Here is a 24991-nt window from a genome sequence, read left to right as displayed (position 1 = left end):
CACTGAGGAAAACATTTGTCAGTATTCTGAGTGATGATTGGTGAACTACAAGGTTGTATTTTAGTATTTTCTTATGCCAGCTGGGGAGAACAGAAAGTACTGCTGACCATGTGTGAGCCCCAGGGGTTTTCTCCTCTAATCCCTTATGGGGGTTCTTTCCTGGCCTCTGGCAGTCTCATGTAGTTTGGTTCCCTCTTCAGCTGGAGATGGAGGGGAGTTGAGGTTACTTTGGCAGCTTGCACCATGGAGTCTGCCCATGATCAAAAGATGGTTTTGACCATGGCACTGCCTTGCTTGTTTAAGTACCCTCTACTGCTTTAAAACGCCCTGGGTCAGGGAGAAACCTCAGAGGTGGCGTTTGGACAAGAGTTTGCCTTTTCCCCAGTGGCTGGCCTTCTGAATATAGCTCAAATTCCTTTGCCACCCAAACTAAAACTTTGAACATTGACCTTTCCAGCAACAGGCAGCTGAATTTGGGTTTTGATAACAATGAAATGGAGAGTGGAATGGCAGTTGCCAGGGCCTGGCAGGGAGGGTCAATGAGGAGTAGATCTCAAGGGCTATGATTTTGTGTTATGCAAGATGACAAGTTTTAAAGGGGTCTCCACATCATTACCCCTGTAATTATCAATACTGTAATGTATGGTTAAAATTTTGTGAAGAGTGTGGGTCTCATTTTCAGTGAGATCTTACCACAATATAAAAGTGGAAGACACGAGTTTTGCTTCTCACACAACAGTGTGCTGAACTGCATGGACACACTCTACTGATAATTTGAAAACAATTAAAAAAAACTTATACGTTTTGGAAACTAACCCTGAGAATATGTCATTTACAGATATCTTCTTCCATTCCATAGGTTGCTTTTTTGTTTTGTTGATTGTTTCCTTCACTGTGCAGAAGCTTGCTATTTTGAGGCAGTCTCTCTCTATATATAATTTTCTTGTATTATATTAATGTAAATTCAATCTGTTAACATACAGCGTAGTACTCATTTTAGGGGTAGAATGTAGAGAACCATCGCATACATATAACACCCAGTTCTCATTTCACCCAGTGCCCTCCTTAATGGCCACATGCCATTTAGCCCACCTCCCCCACTTCCCCTCAGTTTGTTCTCTGTATTTAAGAGTGTCTTCTGGTTTCCTCCCTCTCTGTTTTGATTTATTTTATTTTTCCTTTCTGTATGTTGTGTTTCTTATATTCCACTAATGTGTGAAATCATAGGATATTTGACTTTTTCTGACTGACTTGTTCCACTTAGCATAATACACTGTAGTTCCATCCACATTATTGTAATTGGCAAGATGTCATTCTTTTTGATGCCTGAGTAATATTGCATTGTATATATTTACCACCTCTTCTTTATGCATTCATGTGTTGATGAATATTTGGGCTGTTCCACAATTTGTTTTTTGTTGATAAGGCTGCCATAAAGATTGGGATGCACGTGCCCTTTCGAATCAGCATTTTGGCATCCTTTGGATACCTTTGGTATCCTTGGATAAATGCAATTGCTTGATCACAGGATAGTTCCGTTTTTCATTTTTTGAGGAATCTCGACACTGTTTTCCAGAGTGGCTGTGCCAGTTTGCATTACCATCAACAGTGTGAAAGGGTTTCGCTTTCTCTGCATCCTTGCTGACATTTTTTGTGTTCTGAATTGTTAATATTAGTCATTGTGACAGGTGTGAGTTGGTATCTCATTGTGGTTTTGCTTTATATTTCACTGATGAAGAGTGTTGTTGAGCATCTTTATTCGTGTCTTTTTGCCATCTGGATGTCTTCTTTGGAAAAATATGTATTCATGTCTTCTGCCCATTTCTTCACTGGATTATTTGTTTTTGTTTTTTTTTTTTTTGGATTATTTGTTTTTTGAGTGTTGAGTTTGGTAAGTTCTTTATAGATTTTGGATACTAACCCATTGTCTGAGATGTCATACAAATATCTCCCCCCATTTTGTCAGTTGCCTTTTAGTTTTGTTGATTTGTTCTTTGCTGTGCAGAAGCTTTTTATCTTGATGAGATCCCAATAGTTTATTTTTGCTATTGTTTCCCTTGCCTCTGGGGACATGTCTAGTAAGAACTTGTTCTGGCCAAGGTCAAAGAGGTTGGTGCCTGTGTCGTCCTCTAGGATTTTGATGGTTTCCTGTCTCCCATTTAGGTCTTTCATTCAATTTGTATTTATTTTGGTGTGTACTGTAAGAAAGTGGTCCAGGTTCATTACAAGTTCACGATGCTGTCCAGTTTTCTCAACACCAGTTTTTGAAGGGACTTTTTCCATTTGATAGTCTTTCCTGCTCTGTCAAAGATTAGTTGATCATATAGTGATGTGTCCATTTCAGGGTTTTCTAATCTTTTCCATTAATCTATGTTTTTTTTTTTTTTTGCCAGTATCATCCTGTCTTGATGACTACAGCATTGTAATATAGCTTGATACCCAGAATTGTGATGCCTCCAGATTTTTTTCTTTTTCAAGATCTTTGGTTATTTGGGGTCTTTTGTGGTTCCATGATAATTTTAGAGTTATTTTTTCTAGCTCTGGGAAAAAAGCTGGTATTATTTGACAGGAAATTGAATTATTTGCATTGAATGTCTAGATTGCTTTGGATAGTATTGTCATTTAACAATGATTTTTCTTTTGATCCATGTGCATGGAATATATTTTCCATTTCTTTGTGTTTTCTTCAATTTCTTCCATAAATGTCCCAGACTTTTCAGAGTACAGATCTTGTACCTCTTTACTTAGGTTTATTTCTAGTATATTATGGTTTTGGTGTAATTTTAAATGGGATTGATTCCTTGATTTCTCTTTCTCCTGCTTCATTATTGGTGTATAGAAATGTAACAAATTTCTATATGTTGATTTTGTATGCTACAAATTTACAGGTTTACTGTACCAGTTCTAGCGGGGTTTTTTTGGTGGAGTCTTTAAGGTTTCTATATATGGTATAAAGTTCAACTCCAGAACTGAATAATCCTATTAAAAAATGACCAGAAGACATGAATAAGCATTTTTCCAAATGTGACCTACAGATTGTCACTAAACACATGAAAAGATGGTCAACATCACTCCTCATCAGGGAAATATAAATCCAAACTACAATGAAATATCAACTCACACTGGTCAGAAAGGCTGAACTCAACAGCACAAGAAACAACAGGTGTTGGTGAGGATGCAGAGAAAGAGGATCCTTTTGGAGGTGCTGGTGGGAATGCACACTGGCACAGCCACTATGGAAAACAGCATGGAGGTTCCTTAGAAAGCTAAAAATACAACTACGTTACGATAGAACAAATGCACTACTAGGTATTTACCCAAAGGATACAAAAATACTAATTTAAGGGAATTGTACCTCTCTGTTTATAGCAGCTATGTCACAAACAGCCCAGCTATGGAAACAACCCAGCCGAAGTATGCATTGATTGATGAATGGGTATAGAATACGTGGTATATCTACATAACCCCGTCCACGAACACTGGAATATTTCTCAGCCGCAAAAGGAATGACATTAGCTATTGTTAAGGACAGGGATGGGCCTAGAGAGTATTATATTTACGGAAATAAGTCAGAGAAAGACAAATACATGATTTCATCCATATGTAGAATTTAAGAAACAACAAATGGGCAAAGGGACAAATAAGAGAGAAGAGGCAAACCAAGAAATAGGCGAGTTTTTCAATGTTCACTTATTTATTTAGAGAGAGAATGGGAGGTGGGGCAGAGGCAGATGGGAAGAGAATCCCAAGGAAACGTCGTGCTGTCAGTGCAGAAACCAAAGTGGGGCTCGATCTCAGGAATGATGAGATCAAGACAAGAGCCCAGATCAAGAGTCGTGGGCCTAACCCATGGAACCACGTAAGCCCCACGAAACAGATACTTAACTATAGGGGAAAAACTGATGGTTACCCTGGGGAGTATGTGGAGGGTGTGTGGAGGGATGGGGAGGTAGTTGATGGGGATTAAGGGGAGCGCTCATCACGAACACTGGGTGCTGTATTGCAATGTTGAATCACTATATTTTACACCTGAAAGTAATAGTACATTGCATGTTAACTCACTGGAATTTGAAGAAAAACTCAAATAATGTATTTATAGTGCCTGCAAATGGCCATGTTGGCATACAGCCCATGAAGAAGCATTTATTGCAGAAAATATACTACCAGAAAGAATACCTAGACTATTTGAACTAAGGTATGTTCTTTTCCTTTCCCACCCCAGATCAGCAAGAAGAAACTCCAGTGCAAGTAACTGTGACTATAGGCATGTGCCCCTGAGCCTGACTGCAATCTCCCCTCCAGACTGTTGTAGCCAATACACACGGTTCCCGGTGACCAGCTCCTGTTCAGAGGACTCTTTCCCAGAGGGACAGGATGTCAGGGACCCTAAGCTGTTTGCTGTTGAGGCCAAGCCCCAGCAGGTGCCACTGAGATGTGCGACTCACTCATTGTTGGCAGCCCCACTCCCAGAAAGGAAGCTCTGCCCTGGGCACAGTCCACTAGGGATGCTGGGAACCTGATCACCCCAGACCTGACTTGTATGGCAGGAGTCTCATGCCACCAGGACAAGCAAGCCACAAGGCAGTGAAGCTGCCAGCCACCCCTAAACAGAGCCCTCAGTTTCCAAACTGTTTGGAATCCTGTTTGTCCCCGACACGCCCTGCAGCTGCAGACCTTTGCCCAGAGTATTGCCCAGGGTAAGGGGGAGATGGAGTAATCCTCTAATCCAAGGAGCAAATCTGTTCCTATAGAACTGACTTCATTTCCAGCTAAGTGTGAGGAAGAAGGTCTGGGCCTCATGTTGTGGGAGAGTGAGGTGCAGGAGACAGATGGTTTCAGTGGAGGATTCCTAACCTACTCCCCCTGACCTGCAGGAGAGCGCCAGAGCCAGGGACAGTGGAGGGAACAGCTCCTGTCAGAACACACATCAGAGTATGATCTCAACAACTCTCCATTCAGAGGAGTCCGAGGTTGTAGGGTTCAGTCTGTGGAGACTCCATACATCAGAGGGTGGTTGAACATAGGAGTGCTGTCAAATGAAGCAGAGTATCTCATCATGTGGTTTGGGAAAGAAAGAGATAAGGAATGCCCAACCAAACCACTGTCACCATGGTCTGGCTGTGTGAATGTCCCAGGTCACACCACCTCTGTAATTATGGGACTACCGCCCTTCCCTCCACATCATGTCTTTGAGGTTCACCTGATTTCAGGTGTGCATCAATAGTGTCACAGTTCTCTGGCAAAGCATCCCATTGATGGAAGTTTCGTAGTTGGTTTATTCCTTTATATTTAGAAAGACTTTTGCCTTATTCTGAGCTTCTAACACTAAGAAAGATGCTGTAAATATTTACACACCATTTATTTTCTGAGCATGGGATTTCATTCTTCAGGGACAAATACTCGGGAGTGGTATTTCCAGGTTCCTTTTTAAGTCATCCATGTATAATTTCATAAGCAACAGCCAATGGTTTTCCAGAGCTGGTGTTTGCTTGTCAATCCTTCCTGCATTGTTTGAGGCCCCACGTATGCTGGATTCTCACCTGGATGTTGTTGTCAGAGTTGTTCCTACCTGAGACATTGGGATGTGTGTATAGGGCATCTGTTGCATTCTTGATTTGAATTTCCCTGACAGTCGATGGTGTGAAGAGTCTTCTCCAGTCAGTAACTAATGTGTCTATAACCTCAAGGATAGGATGTCTACTACACAAGGGTGTGCTTGTTTGATGGAGGTTTGTTTCCTTTTTTCCTATTGACTGTTGAGGGTTCTTAGCATATTCAAGATGCAGGTCCCTTGGTGGTTATGCAATTTGTGAATGTTGTCTCTTACTCTGTAACTTATCTTACTATTGGTATTCACGTGGGCAGATAAGCGGAATTGATTTTCTCAAAGTCTATTTATACCATTTCTTTTTATGGGTCTTGTGTTCTTAGCTATAGTTTTCCTTTTCTTGATGATTGATTGCTTATGACTAATATTTTTTCAAAATGTTTATTCTTGATAGAGAGAGAGAGAGAGACAGAACGTGAGCGGGGAAAAGCAGAGAGAGAGGGAGACACAGAATCTGAAGCAGGCTCCAGGTTCTGAGCTGTCAGCATAGGGCCTGACCACGGGGCTCAAACCCTCAAATTGTGACACCGAGACCTGAGCTGAAGTGAGACACTTAACTGACTCAACCATCCAGGCACCCCACTGATTTCTTGACTTACAATGTAACTAAAAGTCTTGTTTTTTTTTCTGGTTTCTCTCAATGTTGACATGTTCCCTATTTGGTCTCTGGTGACTTAGAGTTTTGTCGTTTGTTTTTAAATTTATAGACTCTAGCAAATCATTTTCGTGGCATGGTTTTTCCTAATATATGGAAATTAAGTGGAAATATAGGAAATTGAAGTTCAAATTTCACAAGAGTTGCCATTCTGTGTCTCTTTGGCCAGACTGCTCATCAGATTTCATAGATATGCTCCTGGGGTCCAAAAACACGTTTACCTTTTCAGGTGGTGGGCTTTCTATATGTCTCAGGAGCCGCTGAGCTCTGTGCACACAACTGAGTTCTTGACACAATTTTTCCTTCGCAATTCTATGTGAAACCCTCAAAATCCATTTTTTGCATTGCCAATTTTACACACTTCATGAATAGAATGCATTGAAGCTCTTGTATCATTTCCTAAAATTATTTTACTCTTGCGTGTTTGGGACTGTAATTTTTCTTCTTCCTTCCAAGGGGAGCTCATATCTGCATTTGTGAAATTCTTCCAGGCTTCTCATCTCTTAATACTTTCCCAACGTGCTGTGCAATTTTTGACCAAATGAATACTTAGGTTTATTTGTACTCTACCACATTGGGTGATAGGAGCCGCGAGAGAGGCTGCATCATATGGGTTTTTTTTTTGTCCCCTTATATGTTACCTGTCATATTGAATGTTTATAGAACATCTAGCCCCTCACTTTCATGAACCACTAACAGGGGACATGGTTCTCTTCAAGAGACAGGAAAGGAAGCAAGGGAGCTGAGACAGTAAGTCGGGGAAGGAAATCCAGAGCTTCTCAGGAAGCGTCAACTGTCCACACTTTCCAGTTCTGCAGATGTGGGTCCCTGCTGAGGCCAACCTGGGTTCTTGTGCAGGTGTCTGGACAAGCTGCCCATGACGTGTGGGCACAGTGGAGTTGGGAAGTGCAGCTGTGGTTTGAATTCCAGCTGTGATCATACTCATCTTGTAGAATGAATTTGGAAGTTTTCTTTCCATTTCTATTATTTGGAACAGTTTGTGAAGACAGGAATATTCTATTCTACTTAAATAGAATATTTCACACTCTTGTTAAATATCTGGTAGAATTCACCTGTGAACCTATCTGGCCCTGGATTTTTGTGTGTCAGTAGATTTTTGATTAATGATTCAAATTCTTTGCTCATTATCAGTCTGTTCACGTTTTCTATTTCTTCCTTTTTCAGTTTAGGTAGTCTTCATTATTCTGGGAATTTATCCATTTCTTCCCGATTGCCCAATTTGTTGACATATAAATCGCCAAACTATTGTCTCATAGATGTATTTCTGTGGTGTCAGTCGCGATGTCTCCTCTCAAATTCTGATTATATTTACTTTCGTCCTTTCTCTTTTGTTTTTGCCAAGTCTGCCCATGGGTTTTCATTTTTATTTATTCTTACAGAAACCAGCTTATAGTTTCATTCATCTGTTCTACTGTTTTTCTTTGTTTCTATATCATTTATTTCTTCTCTAATCTTTTTTGTTTACCTGTTCCTGCTGGCTTTAGGGTTCATTTGTTGTTCTTTTCCTAGTTTCTTTAGTTGTAAAGTGGTTGTGTGTTTGAGACCTTTCTTCTTTCTTGAGTTTGGCCTGTACTGCTATATATTTCACTCTTCCATCAACTTTGCTGCATCCAGATGGTTTGGAACTGGCATGTTTTCATTTTCATTTGCTTCCATGTATTTTTTATTGCTTCTGTAATTTCCTGAAAATCTCATTCAGCTTTTACTACAATGTTCTTTAACCTAATGTTTTGGTGGTGTTGCCCAAATTTTTCTTGTGGTCGACTTAAAGTTTCATAGTGTTGTGGTTTGAAAATACGCATGGAATGATCTCAGTCTTTTTGTACTTGTAGAGGGCTGATTTGTGACATAGTATGTGATCTGTTCTGGAGAATGTTCCATGCGCACTCAAAAAGAATGTGTATGGGGCGCCTGGGTGGCGCAGTCGGTTAAGCGTCCGACTTCAGCCAGGTCACGATCTCGCGGTCCGTGAGTTCGAGCCCCGCGTCAGGCTCTGGGCTGATGGCTCGGAGCCTGGAGCCTGTTTCCGATTCTGTGTCTCCCTCTCTCTCTGCCCCTCCCCCGTTCATGCTCTGTCTCTCTCTGTCCCAAAAATAAATAAACAACTTTGAAAAAAAATTAAAAAAAAAAAAAAAGAATGTGTATTCTGGTGCTTTAGGATGGAATGTTGTGAATATATCTGTTAAGTCCATTCAGTCCATGTGTCTTTCAAAGCCATTGTTTCCTTATTGATTTTCAGCTTAAATTGTCTTTCCATTGTTGTAAGTGGAATGTTAACGTTCTCTATTATTACTATTGTCTATTATCACTGAGTTTCTTTATGTTTCTTATTAATTGAGTTATATATTTCAGTGCTTACCTTTTTGGGGTATAAATATTTAAAGCTTCAGATCTTCTTGTTGGATAGACCCCTTCATGATGATATACTGCCTTCCTGATCTCTTGTAACAAACTTTGGTTTGAAAAGTATTTAGTGTGATATGAGTGTGGTACTACAACTTTCTTTTGACGTCCATTAGCATGATGAATTGTTCACCCTCCCCTCACTTTCAATCTACAGGTGTTTTAGGTTGAAAATGAGTCAATCGTGTGCAGTGTGTAGAAGGATCTTGTATTTGTTTTTATCCATTCTGGTATCCTATGTCTTTTGATTGGAGCATTTTGCCCATGTACATTCACGGTAATTATTGATAGATATAAACTTAGTGCCATAGTGTTACGTCCAAAGTCATTGTTTCTGGAGATTTTCTCTGCTTATTTCTAGTCTTTGTTACTTTTAGTCTTCCTTTCCCACTCAAAGGGTCCCCTTTAATTTCTCGCAGGGCTGATTTAGAGGCCATGAACTCCTTGGGTTTTTGTTTGTCTGGGAAATTCTATCACTCCTTGTATCTGAATGATTGCCTTACTGGAGAAAGTATTCTTAGCTGCATAATTTTCAATTGCGCATGTTGAGGATATGATGCCACTCCCTACTTGCATGAAGGTTTCTGTAGAGACATCTGCCATAGTTTTTTTTTTTTTTTTAATCTTCCCTTGTTAGTTAGCAACTTCTTTTGTGTTGATGCTTTTATGGTTTTTCTTTATCTGGATATTTTGCCATTTTCCTATGATATCTCTCAGTGTTGGCCTGCTTTTTATTTTATTTTTTACTTTGATGGGTGTTCTCTCTGCCTCCTAGATGTGGATGTCTGTTTCCTTCCCCAGCTTGTGGAAATTTTCACTATAATTCACTCAGCTAAATTGTATCCCCTTTTTCTCCCTCTTATTCTTTTGGGACTCCTTTCAAAAGAATGTTATTACAGTTTATGGAGTTGCTGATTTCCCTAAGTGTATGTTTGTGATGCAATATTTTACTTTTCCTCTTCTTTCCAGCTTCATTTCCCCCATACTTTTATCTTCTATGTCCCTTCCTCATTCATCTGCTTCTTTCAGCCTTGAGGTCATTATATCCAATCAGTTTCACATCTCGGTTACAACATTTAAAATTTCATCCTCACTAGTTTTTAGGTCTCTTCTGTTTGCAGTAAGGGTATCCTTCATGTCTCATATATTTTCCTCAAGCACAGCTAGCATCCTTATGATACTTTTTGAAAATCCTGTTTCATTATGAGAGTTTTCAGAAATTCTGTTTGAGGCACATTAGTTTACGTGTTTTAATTATATCCCTCACAATGACCTTTTATCATTTTTTCTTTTAGGATGAGTTCCTCCATCATGTTGTTGTCTATGTCTCTGCCTTCTTAAATGTTTTAGAAAATCCTGTTATCTTTTCTGCTTCTAGGGTAGTATCTTTATTGAGCAGTGTTCACATACTGTCCAGGGCCTGACACTTCACGAAGCATTTGTTTTATGTTCCGTGGCACTGTGCTGTCGTGTTTTGGCTGCTCTGTCCCTCAGGACAGTCCTCTGCAGAGTTTCTTCTTGCCTCCAGTGTGGAGTGTTGGACCTTGTCCCCAGTGTTGTGAGTTTTAACTAGGTGAGTTTGGTCTGCTTGTTAAAAGAGGCTAATTCCTATCTCCCCTAGAGGTGAGGATATGCGTCACTGTATGATCAGCTGACTTGGTGCATGTGGGGGTTTACGGTGGTCTTTGGAGGAAGGGGTGCAGTGGTGGTCTGGTTGCCAGGCACTCTTTCCTAGTAAGCAAGCACTTGATGGGGGCTGGAGTAGGTGGAGCTCGGTGTTAGTGGCTCAGCCTGCACTGGGGATGCTGTGCTGCTGAGTGAAATCTGTCCATGCTGATTGGTGGGAGGAAATATTGGCATCAGCTCCCTCTCTAGTCCCTGGAGTTGGAGTTCCCAGCCTCCCCTGTTCAGGAAGCCCTCACACAGAGAGAACACTTGTGGGTCCCAGGCTTCCATCAGAATTTCTTTCACCCTGTCTTCGTCCAAGCCATTGACACATCTGGTGGCACAGGGCTCTTATGTTTTATCTCAGGAGCTCTAGCTGGGTTTGAAAACTCCAAATTGTGTGAACTCAATATGACAGGGAACCCACTGATCCTCTGGGAGAGGGTCTTTGTGTGCTGTGCCTGGAGCTGGTTTACCCCAGATGGGCAGTTGCATGAACACTAGGGGCTTGGAGTACATGGTGAAGAACAACCAGAAGGCAGCGTCCAGCTAGCTGCTCTCAGAAGAGGCTCCTGTGCTAATGATCAGGGAATTTTAATGGTGCCTGTCAGCTCTCCTGTCCTATGAGAGGCAATGCCCTGTCTCCCAAATGCACTCCACAAAGGGAATTTTCTCTCCCCATGCGACCCAGGGAATACTCAGACCACAGTTCCCCTTATGGGCCTCTGCCCTCCTCCACAGGAGCACTGCTGTGCCCACCAGACTCCACCCCAATGATGGGATTGACTTTTAAATCTTCAGTCTTTGAGCTCCACGTTTACGGGAGGTTGACTTCTAATGATTAACTTCATGGGTTATCTTGACTGCGTCATGGGTGCCCAGATTCACTACTGTTTCTGTGGATGTCTGTGATGTGTTCCAGAAGAGATTGGCATTTCCATCCATGGTTTCTTTCTGCCTGGGCACCACCCATTCCATTAAGTTTGTCAATAGAATCTGATGCAGATGGAGGATGAATTCCCTCATTTTTACTTCCCATGTGCTTGTTTGAACTGGAATATTGGTCTCCTCTGGCCCTTTTTCTGAGAGTTACATCATCATCTCTCCACGTTCTGAGACTAGACACTAGTCAGAATCAGACAAGAATTACGTCACTGGTTTTCCTGGGTCTTCAGCTTGTGACAGTAGATCATGGGACTTCTCAACATATTTAGTTATGGAAACCAATGACCTTTGGGTTGTGTTCCTCAGGGGAATCTTGCCTAATACATGGAAATTGTTTGTCTCTCCTTTAGAGAAATTGAATAAAGCTATAGCTCATTTAAAGTCCTGAGTAGCAAAGGGCTATGAAGAAAGTGTCACGTTGTTTGACTGGGACAAGGGCTGGGTGAGGATAAGGAGGAGCTGTGGGATCCTGTGGTCCTGGCTGCACAGGGAGCGCATCTGGGAATCCTGTAAAAGTGCAGCTGTTTTGCCTCAGGAAATCTGTAATTCACTCATGTTGAGGGACCGGAGTAAGCAAGTGCAAACAACTGTGTCTTTGTGCATGTTAGTCTAGTTTCCCTATGACAACCCAGTTGCTAATTCAGAGAGTTAATAGGTAAGCACAGAATCATATAACCAGGGAGGCTCCCTGGGGAAACTGCTGTGTGGAGAGGAAGCCCCAGACCCTGACAGGAAACATGCCTGTAACCTCCATCTGCACCTGCGCCTGGGAACACAAAGCAGAATTGTGCATAGTGTGCGCCCCCTGGTGGTGCTGATCCCCTCCTGCAGGGAGGTTTGTGTCTGGGCTCCCAGTGAGGTCCCCTCACTGTGTCTCTTGCACAGTAATATGTGGCCGTGTCCTCGGTCTTGAGGTTGTTCATCTGCAGATACAGCGTGTTCTTGGCGTTGTCTATTGAGATGGTGAATCGGCCCTTCACGGAGTCTGCGTAGTCTGTGCTACCTCCACTACCACTAATTGCTGCGACCCACTGCAGCCCCTTCCCTGGAGCCTGGCGAACCCAGCTCATTCCATAGCTACTGAAGGTGAATCCAGAGGCCACACAGGTGAGTCTCAGGGACCCCCCCGGCTTCACCAGGTCTCCCCCAGACTCCACCAGCTGCACGTCACACTGGACACCTGCAGACACCAGACATCTTGGTCAGGAAACTGTCACACATCCACTGTTTCACTCATATCCATTCACAGACTCAGTGTCCCTCGTTCACCATGAATTACCTTTTAAAAGAGCAACCAGGAAAACCCAGCCCAGCACAAACTCCATGGTGAGGTGTGTGTGTTCTGTGCTGATCACAGAATGGGAACACCTGGGACTCCGGGGGCTGGGGCTCCTCTCCCAGCTGCAGAGTCTGGGATGGGCTGGTTTTATCACCATAGAGAGGACCCCATTTGCATGTGCTCTGACATATATATCAAGCTCCAGTCTTAGATTTGATTCTTTAAAAGTGAACAACAGGGTTAGGGACGCACTTGTAGTTTAGTTTGTGTAGATGGTGCTTTGACAATATGAATAATTGTATTCAGTGAGTACAGGTGTATTTGCAGTCCTGTGTGCATTTTTACAGGTCTTTCATCAACATAGATCATTTTCACTCTACAAGTATTTTACATACTTTTTGAAGTTTAACCCAAAATACTTTATTCTGCCATTTTCACTTGTATAATTTTGTTATTTATTTTGCATGTATTTTCATGCTGGTGTGTAGAATCACAGGTGGTTTGTTTTTATTTATTTTCTTTGTTCATTTTGCATCCTGCTCTTTTCCTCATTTAAAAAAACTGGTTCTAATATTTTTTGTGGTATCTCTAGGGTTTTGTTATGTTTAAGATCAATGTCACCTGCAAACAAGTAATTTTCCTTCCTCCTTACTGATTTAAATGTCTTTTATTTTTTTTATTCCCTCTTTTTTTCTGGTTACGTCTTCCAGTGGTAGGAGAAGAAAGCTTTTCCCTTCTTTTTTTCTGGGATTTAGCCAGTGTAAGGATTCAATTGACATAAGACCTATCTACAGGAGAGAATACATTTCATTTTGTAAGTGCATGGCCTTCCTAATGTCATGACACCCAGAGAAAGGACAAAGCAGGTGGCACTTTTGTCTTTCAGACAAAAAAAAACATTGGGTTTGGCAAGAGTTAAGTTTGGGGTCACCAAGTAAGTAGGTTTTTTTGCATAGCCTTCTTGTCCCTGTATTCTTTATTCTGGTTCTAACGATGGTTCTTCCCTCTCGGTACATGGGAGGGAGCTTTATATCCTGCTGACAGGGGACGATGGAGAGTCTGAGTGTACTTGGACTCTTTCTCAAGTGACTTTCACCCAAATAAGCAGTGTGACAAGATGACATAGTTTGAGGTGGCATATGTATTCTTCATGTTATCATGGGGAACACTTATGTTAGGGGTGACCATCATTGCCTGGCTCCTGAAATGACAGGAAAGCCTGCATTTTACCGTTCAATATGCTGTTAGGTGTGGGCTTTTCATAGTGGCCATGATCATGTGGAGGTAATTTTCTTCGGTCCCTTTTTAATTGGGTTCTTTTTAAATGATGAACATGTGTTGAATTTTGTCTAATGTTTTTTTGAATCAATTAATGATGGCTTTGATTCACTCATTCCCTCTGGTAATGGAGGACATCACATTTATGCATCTGTGTATGTTGAAGGATCCTTGCATCCCTGGAGTGAATCACACTGGATTATGTTGTATGATCCTCTCAATGTTCTGTTGAATTCAGTATGCTCAGATTTTGTGAAGGAATTTTGCATGTATGTTCCTTTGAGATAGTGACCTGTAGTTTCCCTTCTGGTGGTGTCTTTCTTTGGTTTTGGTGTGAAAACAATGCTGTCCTCACAAATTTCATTTGGGAGTGCTGTTTTTTTATCAGCGGTTTGTAATAGTTTGAGAAATATTGGCATTAATTCCTCTTTAAATACTTAGTAGAAGTTTTAATAAAGTAATGGACTCCTCGGCAGATTTTTTGGAGGGTGAGGTTTTAGATAGAGAAATCTTATTAATTTTTCTTTTGTTCCTTTTGTATTTTTCCATGAAGCAGTCTTGGTGGCCTACAGTATGGCATAAAATGTGTAATTTGTTCCTGGTGATCTAATTGTTGGCCTATAAATACCTAAGTTTTTCTTTAATGATTTTTTCCATGTCTTTAGTTCAGTTATGTCTCCTCTTTCAATTCTGATTGCATTTGTTTGAGTCTTCCCTATTTCCCCAGGCTACCTATTTGTTTCAAATTTTACTTTGGCAAATACAAATTTTTATGTAATTGATTTGTTTTCTGAATTTGTGATAGTCTCTATTTTCTGTCTGCTTTATCTTTTTATGGTATTTTTATGTTTATCTTGTTATGTCAATAAAAATGCCAATGAGTTTTTTAAGGAACCTGAAAAATATACAATTCATATGAAAGCACACAACACATGGAAGCAACAAAACAATCATGACGTCGAGAGAACCTGGAGACATCACACTTCTCTCTTTCTAAATATATTGCAGAGGTACATTAACCACAACAGTGTGCTTCTGGCATCAAATGAGATATTTAGACCAGGGGAGCTAATTACGGAGCCCAGAAGTAGAAGTTTGCAGATGCAGTCAGCAAATCCTGCACGAGATTTCCAACAATGCACAGTGGGGGGAGGATAGTGTCTCTTAAACATGGTGTTGACTAGGGGCACCTGTGTGGCTTGGTAGGTTAAGCATCCCACTTCCACTCAGGTCATGATCTCACGGTTTGTGGGTTCGAGCCTCACATCAGGCTCCTGCTGACAGCTCAGGGCCTGGATTCTGTTTCTGCCTCTATCTCTGTGCCTCCCTACTCATGATCTGTCTCTCTCCCTCAAAAACAAAGTAAAAATAAAAAAAAATATTGATATATACATGCCAAATAATAACATTTGGCCATAATCTTTCTTCATACATATATGTCGACACAAAAAAAATCTCAAAATGGATGAAGGATTAAGAAGAACACTTGAACCTAAATGCCTTCAAAGAAAACATGAAAGATGAATATGATGACATTCACTTGAGAATGATTGATTTGATATAAAAGCAAAGTCACAGAGAACAAAGCATGCAAGGGGGACTACACCATACTAGAAAAGGGGCAAGCAAATATTTGTAGAGCTAGAAGGAAGTCTATGGGCGGGTAGCCCCTCCCTGCCCACTGGGGCTCTCCAGATGGATTTGACAAATTGGCTTCCTCATTGGTAAATGGCTGCTTGTTTGGTGGATGGACTGATTCTGTCTGACTGGACATGCCATTGCCACGACTGTGGTAAAGAATGTAATGCCTGAAATGGTTCCTGGATTTGCCATTCCATTATGGATTTAGCCAGACCAAGGAACTCACTTCAGCACATAGACAAACTACGTACTTGCAAAGACTTGGGGGTGATAATTAGAATTTTATACCCCACATCATCCTTAATCATCACAGAAGCAGACGATGAGGATATGTGGATTAGGGGAACAGATATGGAACATGAAAAACTAGACACAAAATTCCTTCAGGAAAAATCCACCTGGAAACTGGCCTGGAACATCCAGAATCATTGTCCTTGGCCCTTAATGAGATTTGGAATGCTCCAATAGCAGGCAGGGACTGACCCCCTTTGCAACAGTATTTTAGAAAGGAGTCCTTAACCCTTTCTTCCCTGATTGAGTGAAATTTATGATAACTCATATGACCAAGTTGATGCCATGCATAGCCATGTCCAAGAAGTAACAGGTGCACTTGGGTTATATCATCCATAGACAATAAGAACATGGCCTCTGCCACAGCCTAGCCATGCAACCCTTTCTACAGAATATGGGACGCTCATCAGGTCTTCAGAGAGCACCCAGTGCCACCTCGCTGAGAAGGACCTTATGCCGAACTGCTAACCGACTACGCTGCCATCAGAATTAGGGAAAGATTCTTCTGGATTCATGCCAGCTGCACAAAATAGTTCCAGAAAATGCCATCGTCAAGATCCTGGATGGCCATCCCCACAACGACCATAGGTAAGGATTCCCAGAGCCAATTCCCAGGCTCCGGAACACATGGCATCACATAGTAGGTCATGGATCAAAAAACTGCATTTCCACCTAGTTTCATTTTCCGGCTCTTTCCTGTCAGGAAAAAAAAAACTTTTTAAAATGGAGCCTACCCTTTCCCCCACTATTAAAAGACTGACTACATTTCCTGCTCTCCCTCTGAACCTCTATGACTGTCTGTCTTCAGACTGTACCTGCCCCATTCACCTGTGTAGATATCTCAGCAGGTCAGACACAGACCCTTACAGCAGTTTTCCAAGTCCCATCTACAGTAAATACTCAGTCTGATTGTCAATTGTTTTGACATCAAGATAGCAAGTAAGCCCCCAAAGTAGTGGTATTTCCTGCCAATGCAAGCAGGTGAATGCACCATGTGGATGGACAAATGGAAGGGTGTGGTATCCACAACCAGAACGACAATGTCACTCTGTCTTTCCTTCCACTGCATTGATTGAGACCACAACTTTGATGGAAGCTTCAGGATGGTCCTTTGCTCAGGTGAAGTATTGGGATAGAATACTTCCCTTTGTATGAAGACAGTCATGGTGCTAGATTCTCTCTCTCGGTGACATAGCAAGGCAATCTGGTGCCAGGTGGTCACAAGGTGCTCCAGCATAACCCCCATGGCACAAACACTTTTCAGATCCCAAAATGTTTCATTGGCACTCAGACTACCTGTGCATCAAGTGACATAGCTCAGCCACTTCCAGGTAAGGCTTCCTAACAGCACAAGTCATATGAGAGTAGACCGAATATCTGGAGTAGCTCAGTCAGGTGACAAAACCCACCTTATAGCTGCTGAAGGACTGCAGGCCTCCCATGTCTCACAAACTTTCAGGAATGTATGATAATTGACCAGTGACAGTGACCCTCAATTGCCCAGACCAGTGGGAACTCATGACAGGCTCTACATGAGCTGGTCAGCCTAACATCTTGGCACTCTTTGGACTGTTAGGAATTCCCAAGGCAGCAGGGTAGAGATGTACAGGTTGAGAGCAGACTGTGGCTGGGACTCCTTGGTCATCGATGCTGAATGGGACATACTGGCTAGCTCAGTCATGACAGAGTCTCCCCTGTGGCCCTTGAGATACCCTCAACTGCCTAGACAGTCTTGGGAATGTGAGCCATCTTATGGACAGCTGGGCATTTACATTTCAGTAGTCAACTGTAAAGCACCACCTGTTAGGAGGGGCTTTAATGCCCGTCAAGTGGGCAGACTGAAAGGAGAAATGGTGTGTTTAATGTCCCCCCTCCTTCAGCAAATCTTGAATTATGGGGTGCAATTACTCAGTCCTCTATTGCGCACAATATTGATGTGCATATACTGTCTTAATTGGATGTAGGGGGGTACAATTTGCAGTCCTACAGACTCCTGATATGTAGTTCCCCCCAGGAAAGCCAGGCACTGGGTTTGTTCCCACTGGCCTTGATGGCATGTGAGGGCATCCACATCATTAACAAGACAATGCACGGTCAAAGGGGCCACCATTGCTAAAAGGGTTTCAGTAAAGATTCTTCCAATAGTGACATCAAAGGGATGTTGAGACCCTACTACTATCCCTCCTTTTATACCTAGTAAGCTAAAGGGCACCACACTTTTATTTGGAGGGGTTCCAGGGAAGCACTGTACCTTGGCTTCAGGGTCAATGAGAGAAATAAAGTGTTGTCTGTGTCTGTGTCCTACACGGTAATTACAGAAGTATACAGGCAGTTGTCCCAGGAGGAAGGACATACTCCACAAACCTCTGGGTCCCTAGGCAGCGGCCTTGGCATCTCCCCACCCACTGGGATCCCAGCTCCCCCCTACCAGGTCTTTCATGTCCAGAGAAGTGATGGCACCCACCCAAAGGGTAGGAACAGCATTCTCTTGAAGATCCCAAAGTGTCTGATCAAAGTTTCTGACTTGTGTTCAGGCTGTCCTGAGATTAAGTCACTAGGGACCCCTCTTCTCAGAGCTGTGCATAAAGAGAAGTGTGGGCATCATCTCTAGAGCAAGAGATCTGGGTTGAAGTTCCACCCCTTGAATGGGGCACTGCTGGGACCCTCCTGTGGGCTCCTATTTATGGAGGTGGTGATCCCATCACCATTTGCAGCAAAGAAGTCTTGGGCTTCTTGAAAATTCTCCTTTTCACATCTGACTATGGCATGCATGCTAATGCCTGCTACACTAAAGCTGGTATTTCCATGAATTGTATTGACACAAGGCTTAAGGTCAGAGTGGACCTTCAAGAAGAACTCCTTAGATTCTGTTGTCAAGTGCCTCTCCTCCAGGTGGAAATGGACAAGGGCTCATGGGCACATGACATAAGGGAAACAAAACAAAACAAAACCCAAATCCCACACCCATTGAATTGTCCCCATTCTATCTTAGAGTTGGATTGCATCACCTGGCCTTGACCTCTCCCAGTGGGCCTGTGCTGTCGTGCCATAAAAATCCAAGTCCGGAGAATCAGAGTTTCTTTCTTCCTACCTCTGTGGACTCTGGGGCCCTAGGGAGCCTCTTCCTCAGAGCCTTCCCCTTTTTCCTTGGTGTGTGTCTCTTGCCATGTGCCTTGGGGTGATTGTCAGAGCCTTTTGATACAGTGAAAAGACTGGAAGCTCCGTAGGTTGTCTCTAAGTAAACAGGCCGCTGATACCTTGAACTTTTCAGTGATTTATGAATCTGGGGCACTTGGACTAATCCAGACAGCTGTAGTATGTCAAGTGCTTAAAGCAACAGCTTGAAGCCAATTGTGAAGACCCACTAGAGCCAATCAATATCCTTGTCTCCCTCCCTTTGGACAAATGATTCCAGGAAACCTTGCATTTTCATGAGGGTGTAGTGCCTGTCACCATTTCTCTCTTTCACACTGGTCCGTGGATATGTTGGTGTAGTGAAGACCTGGGATAGAAGTTAACTCTTCCCAGAAACGTGTGATTAGGCCTCCCACGCTGCAGTGTCCCCCTCAACACCTGTCAAATAGGGAGCCATTGTCAACAGCAGTGACGAATACAGCCAGTAGGGGGAGGTTGCCTTGGTCGTGTCCTCCACCCAGGGAGACATGATGCTCCTGGTAGAGTTGCCTCTGTCACTAGGTAGGCATGGCTAAGCAAACACAACACCAGGGTACTGGCTGCAACACAGTGGACCCAGCAGCTGGCGTCTTCTTCGACACTAATCTAGGCATATGGTCTTCGGTGTCCAGCAATATCTCACTTGGAGATGAGTAGGAAATACACACCTCTGGAACCCCAGGACGGTGCCTGATTGTTGGTCTCTGCAGGGAGTCTGACCTTTTATGGCACTGGTAACTTAGGGTAGGGGTTTCTGGCAACACCTGGCATCAGCCCAAAGCAAAGCTACAGACCACCGGCAAACTCCAGCTCCTTCCCAGAGCAGCTTTGATGTGGGGGTGAGAAACGAGTGAGCCATTTTCAGTGCTAACACATTGTTGGAGGGCACCACCTAGGCCCTCAATCCCATCCCTGGGGACAAATGTGTTGGGGACCCCAGCTGTTGTACAAAATTAAGAACATGTAGACTGTATCGTGCTGAAGGAATAGGGAAGAGCCATTGCTCAGGGGGTGGATAGGCAGCTCCCTAGGCATCTGAGCTCTGGCTTTGGATACATGAGATGCATGGGGCCCTCCTGACTCAAGATGGGGTTTCCGTGCACCCCCAACAAAGGAAATGGAGGCACAGGATTTATGACTCACAGGGCCCAGAAGCAAGGGTACACAAGGACCTTGGGAAGGGCATGCCTCCTTCACACAGTCCCAGTGATCAGGGCACAGAAAACAGGGTAGCAAGTACCTGATTACTTGAGAATGCATGGGGCTGAAGTCCCTAACTTTTCACAGGCTCACCTCTGTGTGGTTATTTGAGAAGGCTCTCAGAAAACCAGTGGGAATCCTAGGCAGATCCTTATCTAAGGTTAAACTCACTGCAAAGTAGGCAAGAGAAAGAGAGCAGGGATTCACATTCATCGGGCTCCAACTGGATGCCAGAGTTATCCATAGGCACTTGTGCCTGCCTTTCTTATTCATTTTATTTGGTGCTCCTTTAAACCTCATGGTCTCAGTCTCCCACATTTGAAATTTGCTCTCCAGGGAGGCACAGCTTGTGCTAGGTGGAACCTAATGCCAGTCCCCTTCCCTCACAGCCCACAGACACCCCAGTGTGGAACAGGCAGTGTGGGTGGGTGGTAGCCCTCCATTATCCTGAACCCACATTGGGACTGGGGGAAGACAGATTACCTGGAGAATGAGAAAATGTTAAGTGTGCAAGAGCACAGTTTTGGACACAACTCATGAATTTGTCCCTGAAAGAGCTTGTGTGAACGTCTTAATTCTGGAAGCATATACCTCAGTTCAAGGACTCAGAAGCTGACTCAGGTCCTCTGCACATAATCTCGGGCTCAGTTTGGGCTCTTGGAAGCTTAGATATATACGTAGAAGCCACAAGCATGCAGTGTTTAAGTTTTATTTCAGCGTTCTGGTCAGTGAGCCATGAGAGATGTGTGTCAGAGCCGTGATGTGCCTGTGTCTCCTGCAGACCCCCGAAACGTGGATGTCAGCTCTGCAGCCTCATTACTGTATTTTCACACATGTGCCAGTTGGATTGTCTATAGTTGTTCAGCAGTCAGGAGGCTAATTATGGATTGTCGTCAGCAACAATCAGTCCCTTAACTTTCTCGGGGTTGATAATTTGAGATTTGTGGCGACACCACAAGGAATGCAGCTATTATGGCTTAAATGGGACCAAAAACCGCTCTAAGATATAACAGGGATTCATCACTTTGCCTCACTGGCCGCATTCTTGTTGGAGGGGTCCACTGCCTGTGCTCCCACCAGTGCCTTTTCTGTGCACCATGGAGGATCCCAGCCTGTGTGGCAGTGGCAGTTCCTGTTATTGTCGCACGACCCTCTGTGACTGAATTTCTCCGGGATACAGTCATAGTTCAGCTGAGCCACACTGCCAGTGCAGTAGGTGTCCTGACAGAGCTTTCCAGAAGCATAGGGGGTACCAGTTCTCACATGACCAATCTCGGTTGTTCCTGTGCTACTATGTGAATTCAGCCGCCAACACCAGAACCCTGAGATCTCAGATGGATGGAATCCAACATGCTCTTGCAGCTGAGGGAGATGTGTGACGATCCTACACTGCAGCCTTCCACACGGCTCGTCTGTGTGGGAACAGGGTTCAGCGTTGAATTCCCCAGGGTCTTCTGCAGTGTCCATATCGGCTGCTTTTTTGATTTATGGCATAGCAGACATCTTCACCTTTCCAGAATTTGCAAAGATTTCTTGGCAGCGCATAGTGCTGTCAGTGCAGTTCCCATGATAGCAGCATCCCTCTTCAGTGCATGGGGTTCCATCTTGCCTATGGAAGTCATCAGGGTACGCCAAGGACACCCCACAACCCTGCCTTCATCCTGTCTGTGTCGAAACCTTTGGCCCTCCTGGCATCTCAGGGCTCTTATGTTTTATCTCAGGAGCTCTAGCTGGGTTTGAATACACCAGATTGTATGAACTCAGTATGACAGTGATCTCACTGATCCTCTGGGAGAGCATCTCGCTATGCTGTGGTTGGAGCTGGTTATCCCAGAAGGGCAGTTGCATGAACACTAGGGCTTGGAGTTCATGGTGAAGAACAACAAGAAGCAGCGTCCATTTAGCTGCTCTCAGCAGAGGCTCCTATGCTAATGACCAGGGCAGTGCAACGGTGCCTGTCAGCTCTCCTGCCCCATGAAAATGCACTCCAAGAAAGCAACTGTCTCATCCGATGTGACTCAGGGATCCTCAAACTGTAGCACTCCCTATGGGCCACGGGGCTGCTTCTCCCCTGGAGCACTGCTACGCCCACCAGACTCCACCCCAATGATGGCATGGACTTCTAAACCTTCAGTCTTTGAACTGCACATTTACCGAAGGTTGACTTGTCTTGATTACCTTTATGTGTCATCTTGACTGCGTCATGGGTGCCCAGTTTCCCAACTGTTTCTGTGGATGTTTGTTAATTATTCCAGAAGACACTGGCATTTCTATCCATGGTTTCTGTCTGCCTCGGCATCACCCACTCTGTTAAGGTTCTGAAGAAAATCTGATGCAGAGGGAGGAAGAATTCCCTCATTTTTACTTCCCATGTGCTTGTTTGAACTGGAACAGTGGTCTCCTCTGGCCCTTGTTCTGGGAGTTACATCATCAGCTTTCCACATTGTGAGACTAGAGAGTAGTTCAGAATTAGATGAGAATAACACTTCTGGTTTTCCTGGGTCTCCAGCATGTGAGAGTGGAAGGTGGGGCTTATCAATGTATTCAATCATGTAAACCAATGTGCTTTGGGCCCTTAGCCTCCGGAGAATCCTAATAAATGGAGATGAATTATTTCTTCTTTAGAGGAATGGAATAAAGCTGTAGCTCATTTAGAGTCCTGAGTAGCAACAGCTAGGTGGGAAGTGTCATGTTGTTTTATTGGGACAATGGGTGGGTGAGGATAAGGAGGAGCTGTGGGATCCTGTGGTCCTGGCTGCACTGGGAGTGCATCTGGGACCCCTGTAAATGTTCAGCTATTGTGCCTCAGGATATCTGCAATTCACTCATATTGAGGGACAGGAGTAAGCAATGCAAAGAACTGTGTCTTTTGTGCACGTTAGTGTAGTTTTCCTATGACAACACAGTTGCTAATTCAGAGAGTTAGTAGGTAAACACAGAATCCTGTGTCCAGAGAGCCTCCCTGGCGAAACTGCTGTGTGGAGAGGAAGCCCCTGACCCTGACAGGAAACCTGCCTGTAACCTCCATCTGCACCTGCTCCTGGGAACACAAAGGAGAATTGTGCATAGTGTGCGCCCCCTGGTGGTGCTGATCCTCTCCTGCAGGGAGGTTTGTGTCTGGGCTCCCAGTGAGGTCCCCTCACTGTGTCTTTCGCACAGTAATATGTGGCCGTGTCCTTGGTCTTGAGGTTGTTCATCTGCAGATACAGCGTGTTCTTGGCCTTGTCTATGGAGATGGTGAATCGGCCCTTCACGGAATCTGCGAAGTACGTGCCGCCTCCATCAGTATCAATCCGTCAGACCCACTGCAGCCCCTTCCCTGGAGCCTGGCAGACTCAGTCCTTGCTGTTGCTACTGAAGGTGAATCCAGAGGCTACAACGGTGAGTCTCAGGGACCCCCCAGGCTGCACCAGGTCTCCCCCAGACTCCACCAGCTGCACATCACACTGGACACCTTCAGACACCAGACATCTTGGTCAGGAAACTGTCACACATGCACTGGTTCTCACTCATACCCACTCACATACTCAGTGTCTCTAATTCACCATGACTTACCTTTCAAAAGAGCAACGAGGAAAATCCAGCCAAGCACAAACTCCATGGTGAGGTGTCTCTGCTGTGCTGATCACAGAATGGGAACGCCTGGGACTCCTGGGGCTGGGGCTCCTCTCCCAGCTGCAGGCGGCAGAGGGCCTACCGAGGGCTACAGAGAGGGCACTATTTGCATGTCCTCTGACATATATATCAAGATTCAGACTTAGATTTGATTCTGTAAAAGTGAACGACAGGGTTGGGGACGCATTTCTACATTAGTTTGTGTGGATGGTGCTGCGAAAATATGAATAATTTTAATTGGTGAGCACAGGTATATTTGCAGGCACGTGTGCAGTTTTACATGTCTTTCATCAACATTGGTCATTTTCGCTCTACAATTATTTTACATCCTTTTTGATATTAATCCCAAATACTTTTTTCTGTGAAATTTTCACTTCTATAATTTGGTTATTTGTTTTGCATATATTTCCACGCTGTTTTGTAGAATCACGGGTGGTTTATTTTTTCTTTATTTATTTTTGTTCATTATGTATCCTGCACTTGTCCTCATTTTTAAAAACTGGTTCTAATATTTTTTGTGGTTTCTCTAGGCTTTTGTTATGTTTAAAATCATGTCATCTGCAAACAGGCAATTTTTCTTCCTTCTCACTGTTTTAAATGTCTTTTATTTCTTTTTATTGCCAAAGTTTGTGAGTAATTCTTTCAGTTGTAGAAGAATGCTTTTCCCTTCTTCTGGGGTTTTACCTGGTGTAAGGATTCAATTGACATAAGACGGATCTCAAGGGGAGGATAAATTTCATTTTGCAAGTGCATGGCCTTCCTAATGATATGACACCCAGAGAATGTACAAAGCAGGTGGCACTTGTGACTTTCAGACAACAAAACATTGGATTTGGCAAGAGTTAAAGCAAAGGTGTGGGTTTGGGGGTATTTAATTAGTCAACAAGTAACTAGGTTTGTTTTCACAGCCTTCTTGTCCCTGTGTTCCTTATTCTGGTGCTAAGGATAGTTCTTCCCTCCTGGAACAGGTAAGGGAGCTTTCCCAGGGGAGATTTATTTCGTGCTGTCAAGGGACAAAGGATGGTCTGAGTGTCCTTGGACTGGCTGTTTCTCATATGACTTTCATCCAAATCAGCAATGTGACACGTTGATATGGTTTGAGGCAGCATGTTTATTCTTCACGTTATCATGTTGAATACTTACGTTGGGGGTGATCATCATTGTCTGATCTTGATGTAGGAGGAATGGTTTTCGTATTTTTCTGTTCAATATGCTG

At 43.5% G+C, this 24991-nt stretch overlaps 1 pseudogene and 1 gene segment (V, D, J or C); both read right to left on the bottom strand.

Annotated features, from left to right (window-relative positions):
• Positions 1–143: 143 nt before the first annotated feature.
• On the bottom strand, positions 144–12702 carry LOC128774098 (immunoglobulin heavy variable 3-23-like). The segment is given in 3 exon segments: positions 144–200; positions 12167–12477; positions 12577–12702. Coding segments are annotated over 3 exon segments (414 nt in total).
• An 8963-nt stretch (positions 12703–21665) lies between these two features.
• Positions 21666–23827, bottom strand: LOC128774097 (immunoglobulin heavy variable 3-23-like; annotated as a pseudogene).
• Positions 23828–24991: the final 1164 nt, after the last annotated feature.

This window comes from Panthera pardus, unplaced genomic scaffold, assembly GCF_024362965.1.
Source record: "Panthera pardus isolate Hobbes unplaced genomic scaffold, ASM2436296v1 HiC_scaffold_287, whole genome shotgun sequence".
Taxonomy (NCBI): Eukaryota; Metazoa; Chordata; class Mammalia; order Carnivora; family Felidae; genus Panthera; species Panthera pardus.
The sequence above is the reverse complement of the archived record's forward strand: the minus strand, read 5'-3'. Positions and strand labels throughout refer to the sequence as shown.